The following is a 26,859-nucleotide window of genomic DNA, read 5'->3' on the forward strand; positions in this document are numbered from 1 at the left end:
CACACACATATGCCCGGTCTGCACTCACACTTATGCCAGAATACTTGTCCCAAACTGATGTTTTTCACTACAGCTTCATAACCACATTTTCAGTGCACTTGACTCACCTGTTGAGTACGGGTCGGATCAATACCAAGGCTCTGCATGAGGCGAAGGACGCCATCATCGAGAATCCCTCGACGAGCCGCCTCACGATCAGACGGGGCTGCAGGTGTGGCAGGGGCGTGCATGCCTGCTGGCTGCAGCCACCGATGCCTCTTCACCTGCTCCACTGTCAGCCGCCGACTTGGGTCCAGCACCAGCATCTTGCGGATTAGATGCTCACACTCTGCATATGGCGCCCACAGATTCAGCAAGGTCCGCATGACATGGAAGGTGTCCTCTACAAGTGTGTCTCAAAGCCACCTAATAAGCACTCTTTTTTAATAAACTGAACGTGCTTTTAGCATGCTATGCAACACGGTTAATCCATTATAATCATACGAAGTGTAAAAGAAAGGCACAGAACAAAGTCTGGCCTGCAAATAATCTCGGCAGGACAATATTGGGAAACAGCCAAATCCCTACATAACAAATACCAGCTAAACAATATTTCTGGCAGAATGAAATTTTCGTTATTCCCCATCAGTTTTTCATAGAATTTAATACATTAAAGGGACTGACAACCGACTTTTACGGATCTATTTTTTTATGGCGCAACGCAAAGCTCACTCTAGGTAGTGTTTACATCTGCAGTGGTTACTTCCAAAAGCGCATGGATATTAGTAAGCAGAATTTTTCAATTTGAGCAGCCTCTAAAAAAAATAAGAAGCCCTCCTCCAGCAATGTCGAGAAGAGAGAACCTTGCAAATTGTAAAAGCCACCCATTATTCTGCTTTCACAGGAGTGAGTGTAACTGTGGTTGACCACCTACATTTTTACCTTTTCAACCACTTTTGAATATGAAAAGCTGGTGCAATAAGTTCGCGTTGTTGTAGAGACATTTCTTATATTTGTACCTCGTTTTTACCCCAAGTACACGCCTACGTCATGGCTGGCTGGCCCCGTTGTCATTGTTCTGTCGATAGATGAGTCAAGCCAGCTTATCGAAAACAAATCCGAAGACAGCGCCACTTTTCTGCTCACTACAAACGAAGGCTTATCTGCGCATTATAAGTCAAGAAAAACTTATAATAATAAAAAGTATGCTGCATTTCAATACTAACAAAAAGACCACTAACTACACACGCTAGTATAAGATCACATGGTGGACCTGGGGTGCCAAAGGTCATTTTTTCGTGACTTTTAGTGATGAATTATAAATATAAATCCACGTTTCAAGAGAAAAACATGACTCGTTTTAGCCACTACGATATGGAATCATTCCACCAGCGGGGTTACCTCGATTAATGTTCTGAGCGGTCGTTTGTCCCTTTAAAGTTGCTGCCACAATGAAGTACACTATGAGTGCATTTTCACTTCAACAAAGTCTTTGTAGAGCAATTCTAGACACCAGCACCAGCGTAAGCTCTAGAAAGATCTGATAAAAACAGCACTGGCCAAAGCCATGTAACAACAAATTGGCAGAGCCAGTGTCATCACCACTGTCATCCCAAGATGGCGACAGAGCAAGTTTTCGCATAGTTTACGAAAAAAGCCGCACACTTCATTGTGATTTACAATGAAGCTGTGCTGCTTTGATTATGAAAGCTCATTCAAGAGGTACAATATTTTACAAGTTCAGCTAGCAGCAATAGAGTCGTATGTGTTTTTGGCAGTGTGGAGACATTTCTTCCCAAGAAAGTCCTGGAATTCATCAGCACGCAATCACTACTGTGCCGGTAAACTTGTGGCCGTTGAGGCCGACTCCCATGTTGTTGTTTGCGTCGAAATAAGCAATAACGATATCATCACGAGTGTTTACAATTTTGTTTCATTAGATGATGAAGACGGCACAAGAGAGCGTGCATCCATTCCAGCAGCACCATGTGTAATGAGCACCTTTATACAAACTGGAGCTCTGCCTCAGTGCAAGCCAATGGAAGCGTGATGACTCACTTGAAAGAATGTGATTTGTGTCATATCACCACTTGCCAAAACATGCTTGCAAGCCAAAATTATGATTTTAGAATTAAAGCTTATTTTCTGTGTCACTAAACCACATGTTTCATGGTTATTTGTACCATTTACTTTTATAAAACGAAGTTCAGCACAATGGAATTTTTTTGCGAGCCCCATCAATTTCATTGTGCCAGAGTTCAACTTATACAACTGCAAAAATATTGATACTGGTCCAAAGTAAAGGTCAGTTTCAGTCATCCAGTGCTCTTCTTCCTATGTCTCACCTGTTAAGGTCTGGTTAACTATGTTGCACTGTTGAAGTCACCAACTCACTCACCTTTATTCTTTCTACAGTAAAACCACATTATAATGAAGTTGTAAGGGAGAGCTGGGCTTACTTTGTTATCTACATCTACATCTACATCTACATTATCTACATCTACATCTACATCTACATCATCTACAGTTGTTTATTCTGACGATCAATATAGCCTGCCGGGCTGGGGCAGAAAGAGGTAGTGATGCAAAGCTGATGCAAAAGTCACAGTGCACCGCCAATGGACTGCAAAATGTTTACTTTTTACCAAGTCTTTGCCAGGGAGATATGTTTTCTCTAGTGCAGTTTCCAACCCTAGTACACCTTCGTCGTGGTTATGGTGCAACAGGTTTCGCCTCATTTCATGAGCATGCCAGCGGAGCGCTGCAAGCTTTTCCTTTTTCACAGCGCTTGTCGCTGTACGAGCTAATGATCAAAATTGATTAAATGAAATCGATTAATGGCAATGAAATGAAGATGAGCCACTCACCGGTAGACATAAAGAACGGTATGCGGAAACGCCCGGAGAGCACACGACTGCGCAGCACCTGCAGGCTGCCGCCGTCGAAGGGCAGTGCCCCACACACCAGCACGTACAGCACCACACCCAGGCTCTGTGTAGCAGCACGAGCGGGAATGTAAAATGCCCTCCTATGTGAACCTTCCACAAGCTTTTCTAAGCAACGTTCACTTGATTGATTGAGTGACGTTTAACATCCCAATGCAAGGGACTTTCACCAGAGGTGCACATTAATAGTGCTGTAGTAGACGGCTCTAGATTAATTATGACCAAGGTGGGAACTCTAATCTGCACCCATAGCACGGCACATGAATGTTTTTGCATTCCACCTTTATCAGAATGTGGCCAAAATGGCTGTGGACTGTTCCTGCAACCTCATGCTCAGCGGGACACCAATGCCACTGAACCATGGTAGCCAGTAACACAAAGGTAACTTATGGAACTGCTAAAGTGCTACAAATTATTCAGGATAGAGGTAACTGCTACAAGCCATCAAGGTTCTCATGAGAATTAAGCAGACTATTTATCACGTCAACATGCAACAAACAAAGCATGGAACTCCATGTAATATGCACTACCCTCTGGCTACATTCCTTGACGTGTCAAAGATTGTCAAAGGCAAAGCCTGTCAAGGTTGCACTCATACACAGACTCTATTTAACATTAAATTCAATTTTTTTACTGCCCTTAAAGGGCCCCTCACCAGATCCCATAGCAAATTTTGGTTATACGCTGAAAGGAGTTGCTACGTGTCCTCTAGGGAGCATTCTGCTGCAAAAATTTTTCAAATCGGCTCCCCCCCCCCCATTAATAGCCGAGCAATAAATATTTAAGTGCTGCAAACCCATGATTTCAGCAGGCGGGCTGCACTGCCAAGCAAGACGCTCTCTCCACTTGCCTCGTCTAGCCTATGCAAGCAGCATTCCTTCCCTGCGTTCTCCTATACCGGACCTCGAGGATCACATGACGCATATGTCACAGGCCCCCGGGGCGTCTGAATCTTTTTTTTTTCTCCTCTTTTTTTTTTCTCAACGCTACGCACTTGTATCGCTCCTGCATCTCACGATATTGCGTGCTGTGGACAAGGAAACATGACTAGCAGTATAATTCAGTGCTACACGAATACTGAGGCAGAACAAGCACATCGCAGAGCATGATCACGCGCTGGAACATGTTAGAAAATGGCATAGTTTCGGTACTTGTGCACATGACTGCGGGAACAAGCATACGAAGCGGAAGTACATCTCTCTTGCTTTGGTGCAAAGTAAAACAAAGAACACGCAGGCATTCTGTTTGTGTGTTTTATTATTTCTCTAAACTTCAATTCATCAATTCATGGAACAGATCGCACAGATAACAGATGTTGTCTTGAATAATTCTCGAAGTCACGTGTCACCACGAGCGACGTCACACTGCGGACACGACTACGTAGGTGCAGGGGCACGATGACGTCACCGTCCGGCGGAACGCAGCGGTCTCGATGAGAAGGAAAATCGGCATTCGGTTTGAAATTTCAGATTTTTCCACAATGTGTAGCAATGTAATACTTTGCAGACACGATCGTTATTGTGCAATGTTTGCTCTGTGCTCGTCAGCTCGAAATGGCGAGATCTGGTGAGGGGCCCTTTAAGGGCTCAAATCGCCACAGGCACATTCCAAAAAAGCTCTAAAGGCCTGCCAGTACACTTATTAGGCATATCAGTGCTCGTACTGTGACAGGAGATGGCAGGCGCAAGAGTGCATAAGTAAGGAATACATGCTGTGTCTTGTGACAATAGCCCCTTCCCACACTTGTTATGCTTCACTGCAATACTTCACATTTCTGTACTGAGGCGAAGCTGTCTTTCAGGAACTGGCATTATGCAAGGCATTGTTTTCCGAGCTTCGAAGCCAATTGCAAGGATCACAAGGGCAGAGTCGATGCCTTTGATGACAGCGGCGAATTCTTTCAATGAAAAACACAGCACCGAATGGCAAGAAGCTTTATAGTGAACGTCGAAGCAGCTAGGCCTAGCCACGGCCGGCCTAGTGAACGTAACGTTGGGCCTAGTATTGCCACGGTTACAGTGAACTAGAAGGGGCAGTGCAGCGCATAGGGCCACTTGACACCGCTGGTGGGGAATGTAGCGGCAGTGCTGCAATCGCTAACTCTTGCATGTGGTGCCTGCTGTGGGCTCGAAAGCGCCTGATAGGCGGTGTTTTGTTCGCTTTCTGTGAATGTCTGCTACTTTTAAATTTGTAAACATTATAGTTTGCATCAACAGCAAGGAGGCTTGCGGCTGATATTATACGACATTATGTGTTTCTGTAGTTCTTATTTTACACGGTCTCACTTAATGTGCTGTTGAAATGTGTGCCAAGGAGAGAACAATCGTACAATGTACTTAATCTAAACTCCCTTTAGTTGTTACGGAGACTAGGATGTGCCAAAGCAAAGCAAGCAGTAGGACTTCTGTAATGCAGAGTATTTGTTCTTGTGCCCATTACCACACCAATTAATGCTGTCATTGCACTAGTGTGGAAAACTATTCCAGATATCCTTCTTCAATGCCCTACCGGCTCTTGTGCGTTTCCCCATACTCTGTGATGCCTGTATAGCAAGCATTTAGTTACAGATCACACAGACTATGAAATTGTGCCCCATTTGTGAAATGCTGTACCCATATCTCCATAGGCAAGAATTGTTTCCTATGGATATCCTATCAACATCCACTGCTAGGACATCGATATCCTAGGGGTGTGTCAAACACGTCCTGCGAACATCCCTCACATGACCATTTGGTCGTACTTTCCATGTCATGCAGACATCCGTTGCATGTCCACGAGGGACATTATGTGGACATGCTGCATACGTTTTATGGACATATGCCAGGGTCTTCTGCATACTCCTCATTCTTCTAGGCCTTGCACCAAGTGCAACTGCCTTATTGAACTAATTGAAGTTTTCAAAGTAAATTGTGTCACAAGTTCGTGGTACGACATAAGCACGAGCTGCGGACATAATAGCTTCGGATTGTAAGTTGAACATGCCAGAAAACATAATTCTGTTAAGAGGAAACCCATGAGACGGAGCTTCAATTGGAGGGCAAATATTCATGTGCGTGTCAAAAAAAAAGGTCCATGCGGAATAACCTTGAGACATTCGTAACAGGATATCCAAGACTGATGTCCAGCAGATGTCCTATTTGTATCCGAAATGGTGCATGGACATTGGGTCATGATTCAGATGTCCTACGGACGAAGTGTTTTCACTGGGTCCTTAATGTTCTCGCCAAATCACTGTCCAACTAATTGTTTTTACATTTCAGTGAAGCTACCACTTTGCTTCTGGCATCATTGTTGTGCTAGTCCTCTCCTGCTCATTCGTGTTTACTGTGTGGGCGCGACATGATTTCTAGAAATTAATTTCAGTTACTTTTTCAGAATACCTAAGCACCTTCTGTGGGTGTACGTGACTTCAATTTGTGCGTGCAAGTTTTCTCTGCTGCTTTTCAATTAGTGAGCATTTCTGCTTGCGTCAGGAGAAACAAGTCCTGCTGTTCGATGTTATTCATTATCGCAATTTCTGTTTTCATCTAAGGCTGTTCAATGTGCTGTTGAAAGGTGCGCTAAGGAGAGAACGAACGTGCAACGTAACAGCTTGATTTACATTTACTTTCGATGTTGCAGGGACCAGTTACGTATAATTACCTTATCACGCGGTCCCTCAATTGCGATTATGCACAATCTGAATCTGCTTACTCAAGTTCGCATGGATTGTTGTCTGTGCCCTCAAACTGTAAGCTATACAAATTCGATCCTGATTGCTAAATGTATAGCAGTGATAATATTTTATCTTGCCGAAAAAGTTCATCCAGACGTGACTCGATTGCGATCGAAAGTACCCGTGTTCTCGGCAGCGTGGCTAGGTTCCAGCGGCTAAGACAGACATGCTATACAGGGTTGCCAGATCACTCCAACCACAGCTTGCCAAATCCACCTCTGTAGCAGCCCAAATGTAGCCAAAAGCGAAACTTTTGGGTAGCCTAAAAGAAGCCAAAAAGCTTTCTCTTTTTGTGAGTCATTTCTTAAGCATATTGAATTAATTTTCGGCAATAATACCTACAGATTAGTTTTTCTGTGCTGACCACGTGTGACCTCCACGCGCATCATCACGGTGGCCATGCGGTGTGGAAAGCAGATGCTGCTCAAGCGAAAGAAGTGCAGAAATGCAGGCATGCAGGCAAATTCATGATAAGGCAAATGCGGTCTTCATTGCAAATGCACTGTTTTATTTTTCCCAGAGCACCAAAATATCACCAAAAGAACAGCACACTAATAGCACCGCACAATAAACACGCTAAGCAATGGCATGCATTCAGGCGTTCAATATTATTACTTACAACTAATGATAATTTCGCTTAACACCCCACAATGCACTAAATGAAAAACTACAAAAAATTGCAAGACAAAGTCTAATGCAATAGATGGCGGCTGGTACAAAATCTAGTACGATATAGACAAAAAAAGTATGCTATGATTAAGCATCACGAGCTTATTGCGAACTGGAACTGCTTGGTCTGTACAAAATGCCACAGTTGAAACGTGACAAAAATTCTTGGCCTGGTTCAAAATCCTTTCAGCAGCCTCCATTCCTGGCCACGCCAGACTTCACGTGGAGGAGCGCTACCAATGTCTCATTCGACATCTTATTTTGAAGGTCGGTTTTAATGAGCGAGACCTGGCTGAACACTCGTTCAACGGCGGCATTTGATACGGGTAGTGACAGCAAAGACAGGAAGAGGGTTTGGAGTTGTGTAGGGAACAGATGGCCGTGGTGGCTGTGGGGCAACGAAAGAGGATATGTTCCGTGTTGGCGTTGGAGAAGGGGCAATTTGGGCAGGAAGGGTCCGAGCGAATTGCCACGTAGGCGCCATGCGGCAGGCAGAAAATTCGGCAAATTTCGGTTAAGTTCAGCTCAGTGTTCTCCCTCTATTCTGACGCCGAGGTCACCCGCGGCGCACCGTCAATGGGAGCTAAAAGCATATCATGCTTAAAACGTAGGACACCGAAAGCACACATGTGGAGACAGCAACAATCTATGTCCGCTGGTGCGCGCACGCGGGTAGCGTTAGTTCGCAGATGGAGACATGTTTCCTGAGGCCAGCTTTCTGAATTAAAATTATCAAAAGGCTGCGATCCTTGACCTTTTCACATGCATATGTGTTCTCTAACATAGAACTTGCAATTTTTTATTTTGTAGCAGACTGTAGATTTGTAGCAGATTTTGTAGCTCAATTTCTTTAACCTGCTGTCGTCTGCATTTTGATTCCAGCGAGCTTTTCATTTGAGCTTAACTATTTTTACTTTTTTCTTACACAGGAAAAAGGTGTAGCCCAAAAATAGCCACATAGCCAAAAGGAAAATTCTGACATCAACTCGGACAAAGAGTAGCCCAATTTGGCTATTAATAGCCCAATCTGGCAACCCTGATGCTATAGTGATTTCAGAAAACGCTTTAGCATCTGTGGCAAAAAAACAATATGCATTTCATTGTCTGATCGTAAGCAGAAAATACAGACCAAATAAACGAAGTGCTTCAGGCAAAAATCTGAACAAAACAGCCTGCGCTCGTCAAGCATGTAGGTACGTCGCAGTGTATGTGAGCGCCACCGCTAAAGCTACGCAAAGAGTGCTGCCCGGTGCACTGCCCTTGTGGTACATGGTACCGCGGTGGTGGCTGCAGCTGGCAGCGGATCTGCGTGCAGGAGCGCCGGTTCGAGGCAACGAGATAATGTAAATGGCGGCAGTAGTGGCATTGATTAATGCCATTTCGAACCTGTGGTCATAGCAAAAAGTCCAGAAAATCGGACGGCAATGGGTTCTTGCGTCCAAAATTTGAGACGTTCTTATACATTGACTCTATGGAGTATGTGGTGGTGCCACGAAGCCGCCCGAATTATCGGGCGTCCGGAAAGTCAGTTGTTGACTGCATGCTGGCAACTCCTCCAGCCGACAACACGGTGTCAAAGACGATTCGTTATAATTCCTCTCTGTTACTCGAGCCAGCCATATGGAGAGTTCCACTCCCTGTCAACAAAATTACAGTGAATTTTCCCTGATAGAAGCACTAATTCCCAAGTTTTCGCTGAGTCCTTCTAGACTATTCAAATTCCCTGAGAATTCCCGGTTTTCCCAGTTGGTCGACCCACCGCTTTAACCCCTTAACCAGCATGATAAATTTTAGAAATATATGAAAGTGCACAATTTCTTTCATACCTGCATATGTTAAACCAAATTCTTTCTAAAGATATACCAGGAATGTCTATTGTGTTTTTACTGATCTTGTTGAAAAAAATATAGCAAAAGTAATTGTGTATTTTTTATTTGTCAAAATTACAAGTGTACTTGTACGCATGTGCAAAAATTGTGAAAAGTTAACGAATTAACTTGTCATTGGCAGTTAAGGGCTTAAACTGTCATTCCTGTTCTCTTATCACTCATAGCACGTCTAGTATAGAATGGTTAGCTCAATCAGTGGCGTGCAGCAGTGATGAACACTAGCACTTGCCACGCATTGTTCTCAGGAAGTTGGAGCAACAAAAACAAAATGAAGCAACGTTTAAGCCACTGTCACTAGAAGAAGCATGAAGCTTGCTTCATTACACACATGAAGGATCCTTCCTTACCCAGACATCAACCTCGGGGCCCACATATCGTTTTCCCTCAAAGACCTCGGGAGCTGCATATGGTGGACTGCCACACCATGTCGTCAAGTAGCCCGTCGGTGAATAGAAGTTGCTGAAGCCGAAATCTGCGAAGAAATTTGTCTCAGGTGACATGACCGTACCTGTACATTCTACACAGTGTCATCTCAGGATGAGAGGAGAGCAGACTTTCATATGGCAAAATTACCACTGAAAGCTCAGGAACACTGAACAAAGCATCGGGACGAATCTGCTTCTTCGCAAGGTCAGTCCACATTGCAATGAAAAAACGCATTAAAGCTTATGTTAAGCAACTTCCCTAGCAATTTCAGCTCATAGTGCACTTTAGCAGCACACACTGCAACCCTACACAAGTGCCACATAGGCACTTCGACAAATGACAGTGGGGCCAACGAGTCCGAAGGGAACTAGGGCCTATCAAAAGAGGTGGAAAATACAAAAGTGTTCATTGCATGCTGTAGTGGCTGCTGCATATTCTTCACCATCACCTGCAGGTAGCAAGCTGCTGCTTGTAGCTTTGTTCATTGACCTCTGAGGCTGCACCCCCTGCACTAGGACCGTCCCTGAGCAATGTGTGTTATTTACACAACACCTCTCAGTTCCAAACTCATAACACACATATCCAATAACTGCATAAACATGTGACACTTCATCACCCACACCTTTAGACAAAATGCACAGGTTAGACAAAGTTGTCATTTATCCTATAACCAGCTGATCCTGACAGGCTGGTAGGCATCAGTAAGTGCATGTCTCCACACAACAGCTGATACTGCCACACCCTGTAAAAGACGCTGTCGAATTAGGAAACAGACAAGACGCATCTGTCCACGTGCCAGTACCTGCTTTAACGGACGCCAGTAAAGAAGCAGACGAAGATGCTTCAATCCATGCGCCGGTGCTTAGTTTTTTTCTCGTGCGCAGTGTTGACGGTTGGAGACTCAGACTCGATGCCTGTACCAACTAAAGGGGTGGCTGTTTTTCTATAATGTGACGTGACAATATTGTGTTATATCTTTATGTTCTATAAAACTGCAGGGTGTCCATTGTTGAAGTGTTAAATTCACTTGTTAGCATGAACATCTGTAAACAGACAGGCAACAGAAATGAAAGATAGACTTTAGGCAGCCTTTGACAGTACACTTCCCATTTGTTGCAAGCCCTTCTGGATGCTGCTGCCAATGCATTGAATTTTTTTTTCATTCTTTCTTCTTTACACACATTTATTTCAGGAAACATCACCTTGAGGGAGGATGTGGGTCATAGAACAAACATTTTTTAAATCTTTGTCTTTGAGGTAGTGCTAAAAGCTTGTACATATATGTAATGTTATATGCTTATTTCAAATATAAGGTCTATATTCATTTACATCCTTGATTAAAATTTTACGCAAGCTTCCTTAAATTATCTTCTGCAAAGACTTACAAAATATGTTTCAGACATTTCGCTAAATAAAGTATCAATGGCTTCTGTATGATTCTAGGAATGCAATAAGATAAACCTTATTGCTCTGCCTTACCATGAACACATGTTGTGAGGTGTTGAATTTGGAACTCGAAATTTTCTGGTGACTAACTCTAAAGTCTTGCAACTCTTGTTCTAGGTAAGGCAGAGCAATAAGGTTGGTCTTATTGCATTCCTTGAATCATGCAGAGGCCACTGGTAGCCTGTTTAGCTAAATTTCAGGAACTGATATTTTGCAAATTATGCAAAAAATTATTAGCATATTTGAAATAAGCACATTACGTTAAATATACGTACAAGTTTGCAGCACCATATTTCAAAGAATAATTTTTTTTTGTTCTACGACCCACCTCCCCCTTAACAATGCTCACTTGAACGAAGATTCAAGGTGAATGAAGTTGTCTAAAAATTTATGTGGCCGCTACATTGCACCCTACGCAGAAAAGTGAGCTTAATGAATTCAGTATGAGGCCAACTTTAGGCTCTATAAACTTTTTTGCAACACAACATTTTCCCTTTCAGCCTCCTTTGAAATGTTTGCAGCACCAGCTGCTTACTGAACGATGAAGTAAACCTCGGCACTAGAATGTCACACCTGCTCAGTCATCTCAGTAGGTCAATTTAACAACCTTGAAAGGCCAATTGCAAAGAAATTTTCTACATTTGTTATACATGAGTGCTATATACTATCGAAGCAATCATGGCGAAGTTGCACGGCTGGTAATAACCTAATTTCCTTATTAACAGCCTTTACACAGCACCTAAGCAGATATGTGGGCACTTGGTGGCTAGCAAAGGTTACGCTAATCCCAGCAGATTGGCTCCGACATTTTCAGTGCAACATGGGTGCCACTTTATCTTGGAGGTCACATCAAGGAGCCGCACTGGTTCTCATTTTTGGCATGTGAAAATGGCACTTTGCTTTCTCAGTTCTGGTATGGAAAATGTATATTTTAGCAATTTTTTGGTGAAGCAGCTACTGCACAATATTTTTCATGGAGGCTGCTCTGTATCTACACTATCTGAAACTGGGCTTTATACATAACTGAAAATTTAATCGCAGTTGTCCTATAAGCAGGGTGTCAGAATGAAATGTTTTTCGTTCTGGTTTTAATTTCATTCCACTTAAAAATTTGTTCCAGTTGTGCTCTGGAACGAGAAAAAAGAATGATCTGTAATGGTTTATAATGGTTTTGGTTCACATGGAAAAGTTTTCGAAACAATATAATGACAAAACATAGTATCTGTTTTTTTTTTCAATGAGGGAATTGTGAATTCTGAGATCATGCTCAGTGCCTTGAATCAACGCACTGAGCATCAGTGCACAAGCCCTAGGCTTTCTGGCGATGCCAATCTGCTAGTTCACCAAGCGGCAGGCTTGGATTGACAAAGCACTCCGCCGGCTACCGCTCGCCCTATCCCTGCCCGAGATACGCACTTATGCAGACACCCAAGATACGTGCCAATTCTGATGCTGCCAGACGTTAGTTGTTTTGGATGGCCGACTTTCCCTTTGAACCGAAAACAGATAAAAAATATTCCTGTTTCACTCACAAACAAAATAATAAATAATGTTTCTGTTATGTTTTCGTCCCAGTAAAAAAAACTTTTTTTTCTTGTTTTTCGTTTTTGTTCCGTTCTGACACACTGCTTACAAGTGTCATCAGCAGTGCCGTCATGAAAGACAAATTCAGTGCTCAAAGCATATTGCAACAGCCCAAGAACAAATAAGAGTGGCAGTTGCCATGTCTTACCAGCCAGCTTGACATTCATGTGAGAGTCGAGCAACAAGTTTTCTGCCTGCAACAAAAGCCAGCCTTCATTAGGCACTACAAAAAAAGAGCGCAACCTTCCAAACACAAATAACTTATCCACATTTCTTGTGAGTGCTGCACTAAGCTAATATGCGCAAATGCTTCCATCATGCCCTTGCACCCACAGACAAAATCTTTCTAGGCACAGAAACTGAAAAATCTGAACACCCTTGAGCTTCACTGCTCAGCGTGGAATTCACGTGTGCAATACGACTCAAGGAAGAATGCAATGGACTGAAGAATTCTAAAATCGATTCATAAGCTGCAACAAAATTTGCTTTCTTTTTTTTCATGGCTCGTGTGCTCTGGGAACTTCTGCGGTTGGGGTTACATGGTAAGTTAACATTGCTTTCTGGTTATACGGTTAAACGTAATGTAAAGCAATTACTGCATGAAAGAGTGTGCTGGTATTGTCTAGCTGATTATTTTAAAGGAGCCCTACACCTTGTAAACTTGTAGACAAACTTCCGTACTCACTAGATATGCTGTCATGAATGTCTAAGACATATGCAATCTCTGAATATGTAGCTCATAGCCCATATGCTGGCTTTTCCTTCTGACTTTTTAACCCTTTCACTCCTTTTCTTCCTTACAAGAGCAAGTAGTTATGGGGCAGCATGCTTCAAAGGATATTTTCAATGTTGTAGAGACTTGAGCAGACACTTCTCACATGTAAAATGATGCCATTTATCAAATATAAAGGTTAAGAAACACTTATAAGATATTTGAATTCAATAGCAAAGTCATGCAATGTCACACCTGGTGCCATAGACATAATCGTCATGTCATGACACAGAGTAAAGTTTACCGCATTGAGTAGCAACAAGGCTAGGTATGATGGTGCTGGTCATTAAAGAATTAAACAGAGTGCTGCGCACATTGCTTCAAAGATGCTGGCTTGTGGCAACTGCAGCAATCAAAGAAACATAATGAGTCAGTGTGCTGCGACATCATGATGCACCCACTTCCTGGGTACCAAAACTGAAGCTGGTTTGTAAGAATAAGTATGCATCATAGTCATTAGCTATGACATTCGAGTGCTTGTCAGTATTTTTTTCTAAGGTTTAGAATGTTTGGATTTTTCTGTAACATAAAGAAAATGATCAAATGAAGATGTCATGACTGTACCTTTTAAGATAGCCATTAACCAGCAAATACACAAGGTTGAGGATATAAGTGTTTAATACAAGGGTTGCTCAATAAAGATGGAGAGTGATGCTCTGAAACATTCATTTCTGGAAATTATTCATTAACACTTTTATCCCTTTCTATATGCTCCCAAGTAATAGAAATGCACGTCCTCCCATTTCTACCAAGCTTAGATAACATGAGTGAAGCCATTTCTTGCCACCATCCTTTAAATCATCTCCAATGTCTTAACTGCACCTTGTTCCAAGTCAAAGCAATCTCATTTGATACCGTGAGGTATGTAAAGAAGTCAGAGAGTGCTGCATCTGGAATGCAGAATAAATAAAGCAATTGTTATGATGCTTTGGGGAACGTAAAAAATGAAATTTTTTAATATGTAACAAGGCATAGTCAGGATGTTGGAGGCGATTTTTAAGAAATGTGGTAAAAGATGGCTTCACACACGTTATCCATGCTTAATAGAAATGGTGCAATGCGTGGATTTAATTCACTGGAGGAGCATATATAAAGAGATAAAAGTGCCAATGAATAATTTTTGGAAATAAAGACTTCATGGCATCAGTCTTAGTCTTTATTGAAGAACCCTCGTATATAGCTAAATGAGGGGTATTGTACGTTTGTCTTACACACCCCACTGACTTAGTGGCTGTGGTGTTGCGCTGCTAAGCAAGAGGTCACAGGGTTCAAATCCTGGCCACAGCGGCCCCATTTCGATGGGGGCAAAATGCAAGAACGTCCATGTCCCGTACATTAGGGGCACATTAAAGATTCCTTGGCGGTACAAATTAATCCAGAGTCCCCCACTATGGCACGCCTCATAATAATGTGGTTTTGGTATGCAAAACCCCAGAATTCATTGTATGTTTGTCTTTGTTTTGCAATCCCACAGGCATTCCCGAGGTATCCTTTCTCCCTGTGGCAACACTGTCAATGTGTACAACAGGCTATAAATCATGATGAGCACTGCAACCAGGACTTTATTTTGGGGAGAGTATTCACCCTACCAGCTACTTATTTATCATTCTCAGGAAGGTGTTCCCATAGTGGTTATTAAAATTTGTGGAGAAGTAGGCATGCTTTGGCATCACAGCTCCTCCCAGCTTCAAGAGATAACCACATCACATCTTTTTCTTCTTCTTTTATTTTTGTGGTAAATGAATGTCAAGGCCCTCTCACCCTAAAAGAATTAGTGCAAACATCATAGCACCATAAATAATGTACAGCACTTGTTCCAATGAAGCAGTTGCAGTTTTGATAGCTGGAGATGCATGCTCGCTCAATTTATGCAATCACTGCAATTGCCAACGTGCGAACATGGCTAGGATAGACAAGCGCAGCACAATAATTTTTTATGAGCTACATGATCATGTTTACCCTTACTGAATATAACTTGAAGAAGGGCGAACGGCCAAAGGCAGAAGCGAGAAAACAACCACAACAGGACGGGTGCTGACTGTCAGTGAAGTTTATTCGAGAAAGCACCCGCCATTTAAAATGTGTTGAACCTACAAGAACAATCAGGATCGACAGGCATGTGCATAGCGAGACTGCAGGTACAGATGTTTATCCAGAAAAACATATGTAAATCTGATATGCTAAGTGACACCGAGCTGATGCATTCATCTTGGTTTCTGTGGTGTCAACAGATGCTTGTTGTGGATCAACAGATTATAAATGGCTGGTTCTTTCTTGAATAAACTTCAATTGGCAGTCAGAGCTCATGCTGTCAGGGTTGTTTTGTTGTACCTGTCCTCATCTCTTCGCGCTGCTTCAAGTTGTATTCAAGATGAACCAATTGCTCAAACCAAGTTGTTGCTACCTTTACTGCTAACACAAAGTCAGAATATTTTGCTCTGTGTTGTGACATCGACAATGATGTCGACGATGCCAAGTCAGGCATTTAGAGAAGAATTTAATTGTAATTATAATATGTATATCTTAAAGGTTCCCAAACCTTCCAAATCATACAGCTCCTGCAACTTGGAAAATAAGTGTCAGCAGCGCCTCCTTTAACTAGATATCGGAATGCATTATGTAACCGTGCAAATGACAATGGACGAAGAAGGAAACACACAGGACAAGAGCAGACAAGCATGCTTCCTTCTTCGTCCGCGATCGTTTGCGTGGTTAAATAATGCATTCCAATATCAACCACCAACTAGCCCGCCTCTCCTTGTTAAATAAACTCTAACTAGATGCCTGGGATTTTGCTTCCTTTCCCACTGGAGGGGCCTTGCCGTACTTCTGGAGTCACGCGACTCTCGTCAGCACAGCTTGCTGCCAGCAGACTGGATTGCTAGCTCCTGCACTTGAAGCCGCACTTGAGGCCATGCTCGAGGTCGCACACAAGGCAATGGTCTAGTAGGTCTGAGTTGATCAAAAACTGCCTAAGACACTGGGCACGAGAACTGGTTTCAGCAGCCACTTCATCAGTCTTTCCTGAAGTCCTCAGTGTGGAAGTACTGACTGCACATTACAGAGCACTCGCTACAAGTTAACTTGATGGCACTTTATCTTTACTCGAAACTGCCTTAGCCACTGGTCACACAAACTGCTGTGGGAAGGTATTTCGTAAAAAGAGACACCTGGGTCTCCTTTTCTCTGACTACAGACGAGCATTGTAGCATGCAGCAATGGCACATTACTGAGCAATTAAAATAACATATGCCTCAATTAAACATACTCCTGCATGAAAGCATAAATCCAATGGCAAAAGACCATCTGAGAAATGGATGCTGCAGTTAGCACCAAGCTGGTGGATGAACAAACAAGCTCACTTACTGTGTCTGGCAGAGAATAAGCACACCGTCTGCAAGCTAGGTGAAATAATTTGGCACTTTTCAACACTCTACGCCCTTTATTTTTTTATGGTGTGGTATTTGTACATCAAAACATACGGTAATTAGCTGCGTGAATGAAGAAACAGCATTAATGTTGTGTGCTTATACTGTTACGAACGGCCCGCGGGGGCTGGCGAACTGGAGGAGAAGCAACCGACGAAACCTGCCTGGCCCGTTGTGATGACTCGCTTTGGGAAAACAATGCACCGAGTCAGCAGCCCTTCGCCGCCACGATGTCTACGGCGGCAACTCGTTTTGTAAGGATGACAATGTGACAGTCCCCAACCGAACAGCGCCGGGATGTATACACGCAGTCGGCGGACCAAGCATTGTTAGTGGATTCGCCGTCACCATCACTGTTTGTTTGAAGAGGTGAAACTCCTGGAAGGAGGTGTTTTGCGGCGCCGTCTCATGGGTCTTAGAAGTCGTCAGCCAATCGACAGATGCGGCGGCCACTGCCTGCGGAGTCAACACTGGGATGAAGAGGTGCCTGCTCGGGACAGGACCATTGTCTGCGAGAACCCTCTCACCTCGGCGTGGTCCCCTCCCCCTCAAAGGCGGGTCGGCGACGATGACTTTGGACGCTCCCATAGGTCGAGGGTTGAGCGGCCGTTTTCCCTCACCTAGGGATCTAGGGAGGACAATGTGTATTCAAGCAGCCGTCGTCGGATATTTGGTGTACATTCTCTCTCAGTCATGCTAGACTGATGAACTGTAACGTTCTCATGTAGATACTGTAAATAAATCCTATACAGTAGAACCCCGCTGTTACGTTCCTCACTGCTGCGTTTTCCCGGCTGCTACGTCGTTTTCATCTGGTCCCGGCATAGCTTCCATAGGATCCAATGTATAAGGAACCCCGCTGTTACGTAGTAGCTGTGAAAACGTTCCCGCATGATGCGTTGCAACCCGAACCCGCCTGGGCTAAAGTAGGCAACGCGCTCCAACCACCATTTTGGTTTTTGACGAGTTTTGACCGGGCGTGGCCGGGCTTGGCTATAGAACTTGCTGCAAGAAGCTGCACGCCAGTTCGAGAGGCCGCCAATAGATGGCCATACGTGAAAAATGCTCTCACTATCACTGTGATTACGGTCACCACATGGTTTGTTGGATGGGTCGACTCACGGAGGAAGGAAACTCAGGAGAGGCCCTGACGTCACTCTTCCGGAAGTTGGCATTGCTCATGGCGTTGCTCCGCCTATCGGGCCAGCTCTCCTCTCTTGTTTACATTTCTCACGAAACCACGCCGCACTGTGCACAACCGGGCTGCTCGGACGCGCGCGCTCCGCAGCAATACTAAACAATCGTTAGCACGTTAGCAAGATTACGCCAAAGAGGGCAAAATTTCCCACGGATATTCCTTCGTCCGTTGCCATTGCCGTGGCGCGGTGACGACGAGGAGCACGAGCCGCATGATGCCGGGGAGTTGCCAAATCCTAGCTTTGGAGAAGCCGTCGCGGCTCTGGACCTCCTCCGCAGGTACGTCGCACCTCACAGCGACGCTGACAGCAATGCAGCCTTCCAGGCTATTGAGAAACGTGCGGCGATTTCTAGCGAGCGAAAGAAACGGCAAGCCACCATTCTGGACTTCTTTAAGGTCTAAGCGCACTCTGTGGAAATAAATTGTCTATAGTTGAAGCTGCACTTTTTTCATTGATTTTCGGAACTTTCCTCACTTTTGCATTTTCCCGGCTGTTACGTTTTTTTTCCTCGGTCCGGTGAAAAACGTATGAACGGGGTTCCACTGTATTCCTTGTTCTCGATGAGAACAAGTCTTTCCCTTCAACGTTTTCAGCGTGGATAAGTTGGACGACGGCATGGGCCAGCTACCATCTATTTCATGCCCGACCCCAACCATTACAATACATAGATCACAACGGGTGTTCATTGTCTGCTTGAGATTTACCAGCAGCACGGTGGTGGCTGTGCAGCTGCCGGTGTGTCCCAAGCGTTCACCACAAGGAGCTCTAGTGGCCATACCAAGTGCAAAGGAGGAAAAGCAAAAAATAAGTGCAGCAGGTTTTGGCTCATGTTCCAGGCATCTAGTTAGAGGAGGTGCTGGTGTCAGTATTCCTTCACTATAAAGCATCCCCTTCAGCTACCCCAAGGGCAAAGTTTGGCACTTCTTCAATGGCTGTACTCCATAAAGCTGCAACACCTTGCACAAGTTTACATAAAAGTTGCAACAGTAAAGTAAAGGTCTCGGTTCCCTGCAGAATCGACAGACAACGCCGAACACTGATATTCCTGATTTGAGGCCCACCTTAAGATCTCGATGGACGATGTGCTGGCTGTGACAATACTCAACTGCCAGCAGAACCTGCCAGAATTTCCGCCGTGCCATTGGTTCAGGCATACGACCATGCCGTGAGATGAACTCTGCGTAGAAGGTCAAAAGGCAAGCTTTGGTCTTCCCTACTTGGAGAAAACAACTTATATATGATAAATACACAAACACTCTGCACTTAATCCTTTGTTTTCCTCTAGTATGTCAATGAAAAACGGTTTTTCTGCCTCCTCCTTACTTATAATGCACAAGGAAGACAAACTTGAGTGCTTTTTAAAGAGCGGCAATATAAGGCACAGTCACCATTACATTTAAGCTAAACATGCCTCCAGTGCCTTTTCCATTCTCTTGTAGATAGTGCTGAATATTTCTGGTTGGGGTGCTTTGAATGTGCTAGTTTAAAGACCAGCTGCAATGAAATCTCACATTGGCTAAAGTGGTTATATACGGAGGATCCAAACTATCATGCACCAAGGTTTAAATATATGCAAATGCCACATAGCTGGGTAAAAACAAGATAATGTTGTTTGCCGTCGCTTGGAGATACTCAGATAACCTTTTTGTTTGTTTGTTCCTCTATGTTTGTTCCTTACAACCTTTCCTTGTTAAAATTAAGCTGCTATATATGTGTATTCATTGTTCAGGTTAAAACTGACAGCAGCTGTACATTGCCTTTAAAATTGTAGTTTTCCACTTAGACAATGGAACTTAAGTGACAACAGCAGACTTTGATACACTGGCAAAGGGAACATTGGTAAACAAAGGGGACAAGGGAGCACGTACCTTTTGACCCAGACAGAAATAACTATTCTCCACCATGACCTTTTAAAGCAGGACTAAAACTTTAAGGCCACTGGTCTTCTACACAGACTTTCTTGTACAGAACTAGTACTAGAAATAAATGTGCAATGAATTCATGGGACTAGGCAAAATAAATTGCAATCCAACTAGTGTGTGAATGATGAGCTCAAGCAGCAATGAAATGAAACTTTTTCTCAATGGCGAAGAAAGGTTCCTGCTAGGCCAAGAGGCCTAGCAGGAACCTTTCTTATTCTTATATTTAATCTGGCTTTTACTGGCAATGACAAAAAAAAAGTGAGGAGGAGGAAAGAGAGAGGAGTCCACTGGAAATACCAGTGGCCTTCAAAAGCAATTTAAATATACATACACAAATGGCAAAGTTCAATGCATTGATTGCAAAAATGCGCAAAGTAGCAACTATAGGTGAAACAAAATTAAATGGTCCCTGAACCACTTTTCGTTGCAGTCAAGAAATGAATTTGAAGTTAAAATATACTCTTTCAGAAATACTTTGCACAAAAAGTATTTCAATGCATTCAGCAGAAGTGGAATTATTGGCAATCGAGCATCTCTTACGCGGTGCTTGCTCCTTCTTCAATGACTTGCACTGCGAAGGCTATGATGAAGCATGCCCACAACACTCCTACTATACTAAACATCACCATGGCGCGCTGTTCAAATTTGATTCTGGATGTTAACTTAGACAGCACTACTTCAGATTTTGGTGCCAATGGCGTGCCAAACGCAGTTGCCCTCAGCAAGCTGCGCTGCGCTCAGTCAGTGGACTCGTCGCGGCAACCTGTGGCAGCTGCAATTTCTACGCTACGTAGCAGACCACAGCTACATGCAACTGTAGTGCGTATGCACGGTGCTTGCTTTGTGAACGACTTGGCTTGAGTGCACGCTCACGCTTATATGCTGCAGATTGGCTGTGCTACGTGGTGCAGACCGACTTTGTCTTACACCAGCTTGACTGATGGATAACAGCCACATCCAATTTGTGCATTTTGAAGCACTATTAACAGCTCAATATGTAGCAAAGTCTGCCAAGGCGTCTAACCAGGAGCACCAAGGAGTGAGCGTGCACTGGCAAGCATGCGTGTGGTCTAACCTTAAGTTTTGCACGGTTCGAGACTAGTTGAGTGTTCAAAACCAGTCAAAATCAGTGAGACTCGATGGCTACGACACCGATGAGCAGGGTGGCCAAAGTTTAATTTCTATGTGGCCGAGCGTAAGCAGGCAATAGTTGGCTTCTTCTGAAAGTGTGTATTTATCATCAAAATTCAAAAGCAGATTTTTGCTAACTTCAACCTGTTTATTAAGAGAACAAAGTGTGTTTATTAAACTGCGTCAATAAATATCCACAGTAACAGTGGGATGAAGCCAAACATCCAAACACCCTTTTAGATTGATGTCAGCTATTGGCCAATAGCACCCGCATATAGGAATCTGCTATATTGCAAAATAAAGCACCCAGAAAAGAGCGAGGAGCAAACTTCTGTTGAAAAATGAGCGTTTGAAAAAAACGTGACTTTGTGTTCTACATGCGAGCTTCATATGGCGCCCGACTGCAAAATTTGGTTGAGAAGTTCGCAGCATCATATGCTATCTGCGGACTGTTTTTTTCACCAAGCTCGAGGGGTCGTTCAGGAGCCCTTAAAACAACAAGCCCATAACAAGAGGAAATATGAATGTTGCTGTGAGTTCATGTGTGCACTTTTTGCCAGTGTGGCTTTTCAGACGAACTCCAAGGGAGGGTGGCACAAAGAATAACATTCCAGGCACATACCTTTATTGAACACTTAGATATCATGTACAGTTTAAAAGTGCTATTTTTGTCATAAACAATACTGTGTAATCTTTCAGTTGAATTATTTATTTTCTCTATATTGGCCATGCATGGAGATCACAGGGATTGTGTTACATCACACCCACTAAGTTAAAGTTTGTATGGGCCAAAAGTACCCAAACACACAATTTACAAGCTTAAACATTTACAGGAAGCCTTCCCTGCTCTGTAATATTTTAGCACAGAAATGTATTCACTCTATCAGTAACATCTGCAATGCCAACTTTAACTTGAATAATGAATACCCATAATTTAGAGCATAAGTAAGAAGTGCACACAATTCCATTTTCATGGTCACACGACTAATATCAATTCACATGGCAGTTATTCTGACAAAAGTGCTGGAGCAGTCATGCGTTTACACTAGAGTACCACAAGTTCAGCTTAACACGTTTACAATGCTAGCAATTTTTGAGGTATCAATTCCTGTGTATCATGAGTTACCAATAATGAACTGTGGTCAATTGAGCGACGCTGATAGGGCCGACATTCCGACAAGGTGTATTTGTATCAGGCCATCACATTCCGAGTCCATGTATGTGCTTGTGGGTTCATATCCCCCTTCTGACACCATGTATCAGCCGTGGTTTGGCAAAAAGAGAACAACTCGATCAAGTGTAAACAAACCAGTCAACCTTAGATGTTAATCGAATGCACAGTTTATACTTAGAGGTAGTGAGGGGAAGGGTGACTACTCCCGCAACCATGAGCATTGATAGTATATGTGCTTTCTGCACACTTCAATGCGACACAGCCTTGTCTTTGGGCATCAGGGCGACAACTTGTTCCTCTGACAAACTACCATGACTGACCAATGACCAGCACTGCAGTAAACATGTTAAAAAGCTCAGCACTTTATGATATGCAGAGACAGTGTGTTGAAGACGAAGACAAGCACTGACTTGCGACTTCTGGAGGCAGTTGCCTCACATGGATGCAGTATGAAAGCACATAAGCATGACATATAGTGATGGCTACAAGGGTGACAACAAACAATGAGTGCAAAAGCAGAGTTGTGAAGTCCCAAAAACACAGAGATGAACTGCAACAAGGTTTTAGGGGCAACAAGGTTAAGAGGTGTGAGGCAACTGCCTCCAGAATTTGATAGTCAGCATCTGTCTTCATCTTTTCCTGTCTTTGTCTCGGTGTGCACAGTAATCCATAGTATGCTAGGGGCAGTGTATGGGAACTACTGCTAGAATGCAGTTATAAGACAAAACTTACCAAACACCTCGCCTTGGCTGGCATACTCTGATACCAGGTACAGCATATTCTTTGTCTCCATCACCTGCAAAAAGCCAGTCAGCCACTATAAATTTATGACACTTATCAGAAGCAACTAAGACATTTTGAGGATTTGGAAGGCCACTCCTACATAGTTCAACCAGTGTAGTTCAGCCAGTCTAACCTTAGAAAAATCACAAAATTTAATGAAAGCATATTCAGCCTACAGAAAAGCCTTCTAGAGAATGTAAAATGAGTCTTTACTGTGGTATACACAGTCAATTGCCTTTACGATAAAGTGAGTGGGGCCTCCAAAATACTTTGCTATACAGGTCACTTCGTTGGTAAACATTGCATATGTACCACTCACAATAGAACAGGCTAAGCACGTTCAAGAAGAGAAAAGCTTATTTAACATGAATTCAAGGGCGACTTAGTGAAATAAGTAGCTTTTTCTTTTTTTGCACACTTTGACTGAATGTGCGACTGTTGGCAACCTTATTACACTGAGGTTCACAGCATGCTCTATGCTGAAATTCGGGAGCGTTGAATGTCACTACCCCCTCCTTTGATGTCAAAACTCTTGTTTCGTTTTGAAACTCATCATTGTTGCCTTCAGTGACACTTGCACGCTTTTCACCCTAGATGGCTTTGACTATGTCATCGGTCGTCAGTTACGATTACGTCATCTTGTCATCATCAACTGCGACATGCTCACCAGCTGTTGTACTTGTTGCTGTGTTACAACAAGCAGCATGTGATTTAAGCAATTATAGAAGCAGCGCAGCAAGACTGTAATGCTTGCTGACATTGGCACGCTTGCCAAGTACATTGCTAGCACTGCCGTCAGTGTTAGCACAGAGCTCAGGTCAGTGGCACCTGCAGAGCAAGTGGCAGCACCACTACATGGCATTCGTTGTAGAGTAAGAAATCAGCTATCAGGAACACCTGAATTCTTTTGTTGTACAGGCAAATTCGTTGTAGTGGTCATCATTGTAGAGGCGTTCACAATACATGTGAAAGAGACGAATTTGGCCAAAACATAATTAATCCTTTGTTACAGAGGTCACTTAATTTAAGAGGCTTCCTTTTATTTTATTTTTATTTCATATACCCTCAGGGTCGAAGCATTACAGAGGGAAGTGGGAAACAAGAAATATAAGGGGAAAAAGAATACATGAAAGAAGCATGTAAAACATAACAAATCAAGCATGATTAACATGGTTATTATATAAGCAACAGGTGTAAAAATGGGTTCTATCTATACAACATTAGCCCTTTTGACTGTAGCAGGTGTACAAAGCAAATTATTCATCAAACGTTTGATATGTGGGGTTGTCACTAACTGTGCCAGCTAGAATGGTGAAAGTTACATTATGAGGACAAAACTTTTTGACTGAGAAAGCCCAGTTGTAAGACAAAACGAGTTTCTTTTGCCACAAAAGAATCCTTCGGCAGCACGGTCTCTGAACAGAGTACGATCGCAGATAACAATTTCTGTAAGTGGGCCCATGTATTTGCAACAAGTGTTGTAGTACATTGAACTTTTGTAAACGCATGAAAAATGCTATGTGCCATGCATGTACCCTTAGCTGTGTAATTAAAGAACACTCCAGATACCATGTGCACTTTCTCAAGCTTTTCGTAAGGTTTCAAGGTTCCGCAAGGTTTTCAATTAAGCATCAGTAAGTAATTAAAGTGAGCCTACTAGTACTGGCTATGAGTGGTAACAAATTTACGAACCATCTGTACAGACAGTTATTTCGATCATTCCTGTATGTGGTACTGAACACTGCACATATTCCAGAGAAGTGCCACCAAACGAACATAGTTATCCTATAAAGCATAAATTATTGCAATGTCTGAGTAAGTCTTGCAATGTCTGAGTGTGATAAACATTATTACATTCAAGAAATTAATTAACTACCAAACTGTACCAAGATGTACCACACTTTTTACAGCACTTCAACAGCCAACAGCTGTTATGTATGCAGTCTTTTGTTGAAAAAGGGTGCGTTCATGTGCAATATGGAAGAACACTTGGGGCATTGGGCTTAGGTACATGCTAAAGAAACTCAGACAGTCAAAATTAATTTGTAGTCTCCCACTACAGCACACCTTACAATCAGATTGAAATTTCGACATATAAAATCGCTGAATTTATTTCCCTTTTTTTTCGGGGGGGGGGAGGGGGGGAGGCATTGGTATTTTCGTTTTGACATCACCCTGAAATGTGTACATGAATGAACGTATATGTGTACCTATATCATTAAGCTAACAGCAACGATGACAAAATGCAGGCCGTGCACCTATATCAATGAATGAACCTACAAGCTATTATCATCACGCCAGTTTCAAGTTTCGAGAAAGATGGAAAAGCAGTCTACCTGCACAACCTACCTGATACAGCTTCACAATGTGTGGGTGGCTGAGCATCTTCATGATGCGCACCTCACGGAACACCTTCTCCAGGCTGGCTGCATCCAATTGTGTCTTGTCAATAATCTTGATGGCGACCTGCATGTATCACAGATCAGTTAACCAAAATTGATGTGACACCTCTAAGTATCCGGAGACTTGAGAGGTTCTCGATAACATGTTCAGGTAACAAATACAAGTCGTTGGAGTTGAGATAGCTTTAGACAAATGTATTCTGAGTGTTGAAATAATTTCCACAGACCGCGCAAAACAAGTGCCGAAGGCAAGAGCAAGGACGAAATACCGCAAAATCATTATTATAAAGAAGAAACAAAGAAAAGTGGAGAAGCAAGCGCCGATTCGCTTGACTCTTTCTTTCGCCCTTCTCCCCAGCAGTGGTTTCGTGCGCTCGCCGTGGCACGAACTGTCTTTGCGTCAACGCGCGAAACCGCTGCTAAATGAATTACTGTTCACACTGTGCTCTCCATTCAAAAGACCAACAAAAAAACAGCAAACTAGCTCAAAGTTCGTGATCGAGTACTTTTGGGCACTACCGGGCACAGTGCCGACGCCGGATGCTGAAGCTTGCGACGCTATTTACCGGTTTCCGTAGGCGCAGATTATTTTCCCAGCGTCTCACAACTGACCACCAACGCGCTGCAAAACGAACCAGCGCAGGCTTTGTGATTAAAAATGCTTTAGTGATTGCTTCACAGGGCAGTAATATCAGACGGGAAGGTGTAGATACGCCGAAGGAGACTCAGAAATGATCGCGCGGACGAGCATGCACGGAATGATAACCGATGCTCGCGTCTCGTCCACGAGGCGCTACGATTACGCAGGACTTCTGATGTCCGCAGGTAGCCACCGGAGGAAGCTGCGGTAACACACGAGACTCTACACGCGTTAGCACGGAGTTTTCCCAACCATCGAGACCGACGCTAACCTCGGTCTTGGTGATGCGATGTCTGGCCAACTTGACGACGGCGAAGTTGCCCTTGCCGATGGTGCGCTCGATGTCGTAGAATCCCACCCGGATGGGGCCTTTAAGCTTGACTGCCATGCCCATGGCTAGTGGGGGCCCGGAGCGCCCCGCGAGGGCCCCAGCAGTGCACGCCTGCTGCCTTCCAGCATGCAGCACCGGCCGTACGGGTCCGAGAGCCGACAACCAAACGGCAGCGTCCCGGAAGCGCGTCAAACGCCGCCTCCGTGACGCACTTCTCTTACGCACGAACGTTTGAACACAACGTACGGGCAAAGAACGGTGAACTCTACCGCGCGCGGCCATGTTTGTTCAATATATCTGCCTCGTTTCGGTTTCGAGTAACGGGATGTTTCGCTTAGACGTCTAGTGTGATTGGTGTTCAAACTCTGCAAGGTTGCTAAAGCACACGTACCGAGACTAGTTCGAGTCGAAGCTAAAATATTTG

At 43.6% G+C, this 26,859-nt stretch overlaps 1 protein-coding gene across 1 annotated transcript in view; it reads right to left on the minus strand.

The window, feature by feature from the left end:
• The window catches only part of LOC142582250 (serine/threonine-protein kinase SIK2-like), a 31,954-nt gene extending 5,329 nt beyond the window's left edge, over window positions 1–26,625 (minus strand). The window contains exons 1-8 of the mRNA XM_075691721.1: window positions 26,376–26,625; window positions 25,412–25,528; window positions 23,012–23,075; window positions 19,114–19,229; window positions 12,802–12,847; window positions 9,545–9,669; window positions 2,847–2,970; window positions 108–328 (exon numbers count right to left, since the gene is read on the minus strand). Of these exons, the coding sequence (XP_075547836.1) occupies window positions 108–328; window positions 2,847–2,970; window positions 9,545–9,669; window positions 12,802–12,847; window positions 19,114–19,229; window positions 23,012–23,075; window positions 25,412–25,528; window positions 26,376–26,498 (936 nt within the window). The 5' untranslated portion in view covers window positions 26,499–26,625. The remainder of the gene's footprint in view (window positions 1–107; window positions 329–2,846; window positions 2,971–9,544; window positions 9,670–12,801; window positions 12,848–19,113; window positions 19,230–23,011; window positions 23,076–25,411; window positions 25,529–26,375) is intronic.
• Between the last annotated feature and the right edge of the window lie 234 nt (window positions 26,626–26,859).

Source organism: Dermacentor variabilis, chromosome 5, assembly GCF_050947875.1.
Source record: "Dermacentor variabilis isolate Ectoservices chromosome 5, ASM5094787v1, whole genome shotgun sequence".
In the NCBI taxonomy this organism is placed as follows: domain Eukaryota; kingdom Metazoa; phylum Arthropoda; class Arachnida; order Ixodida; family Ixodidae; genus Dermacentor; species Dermacentor variabilis.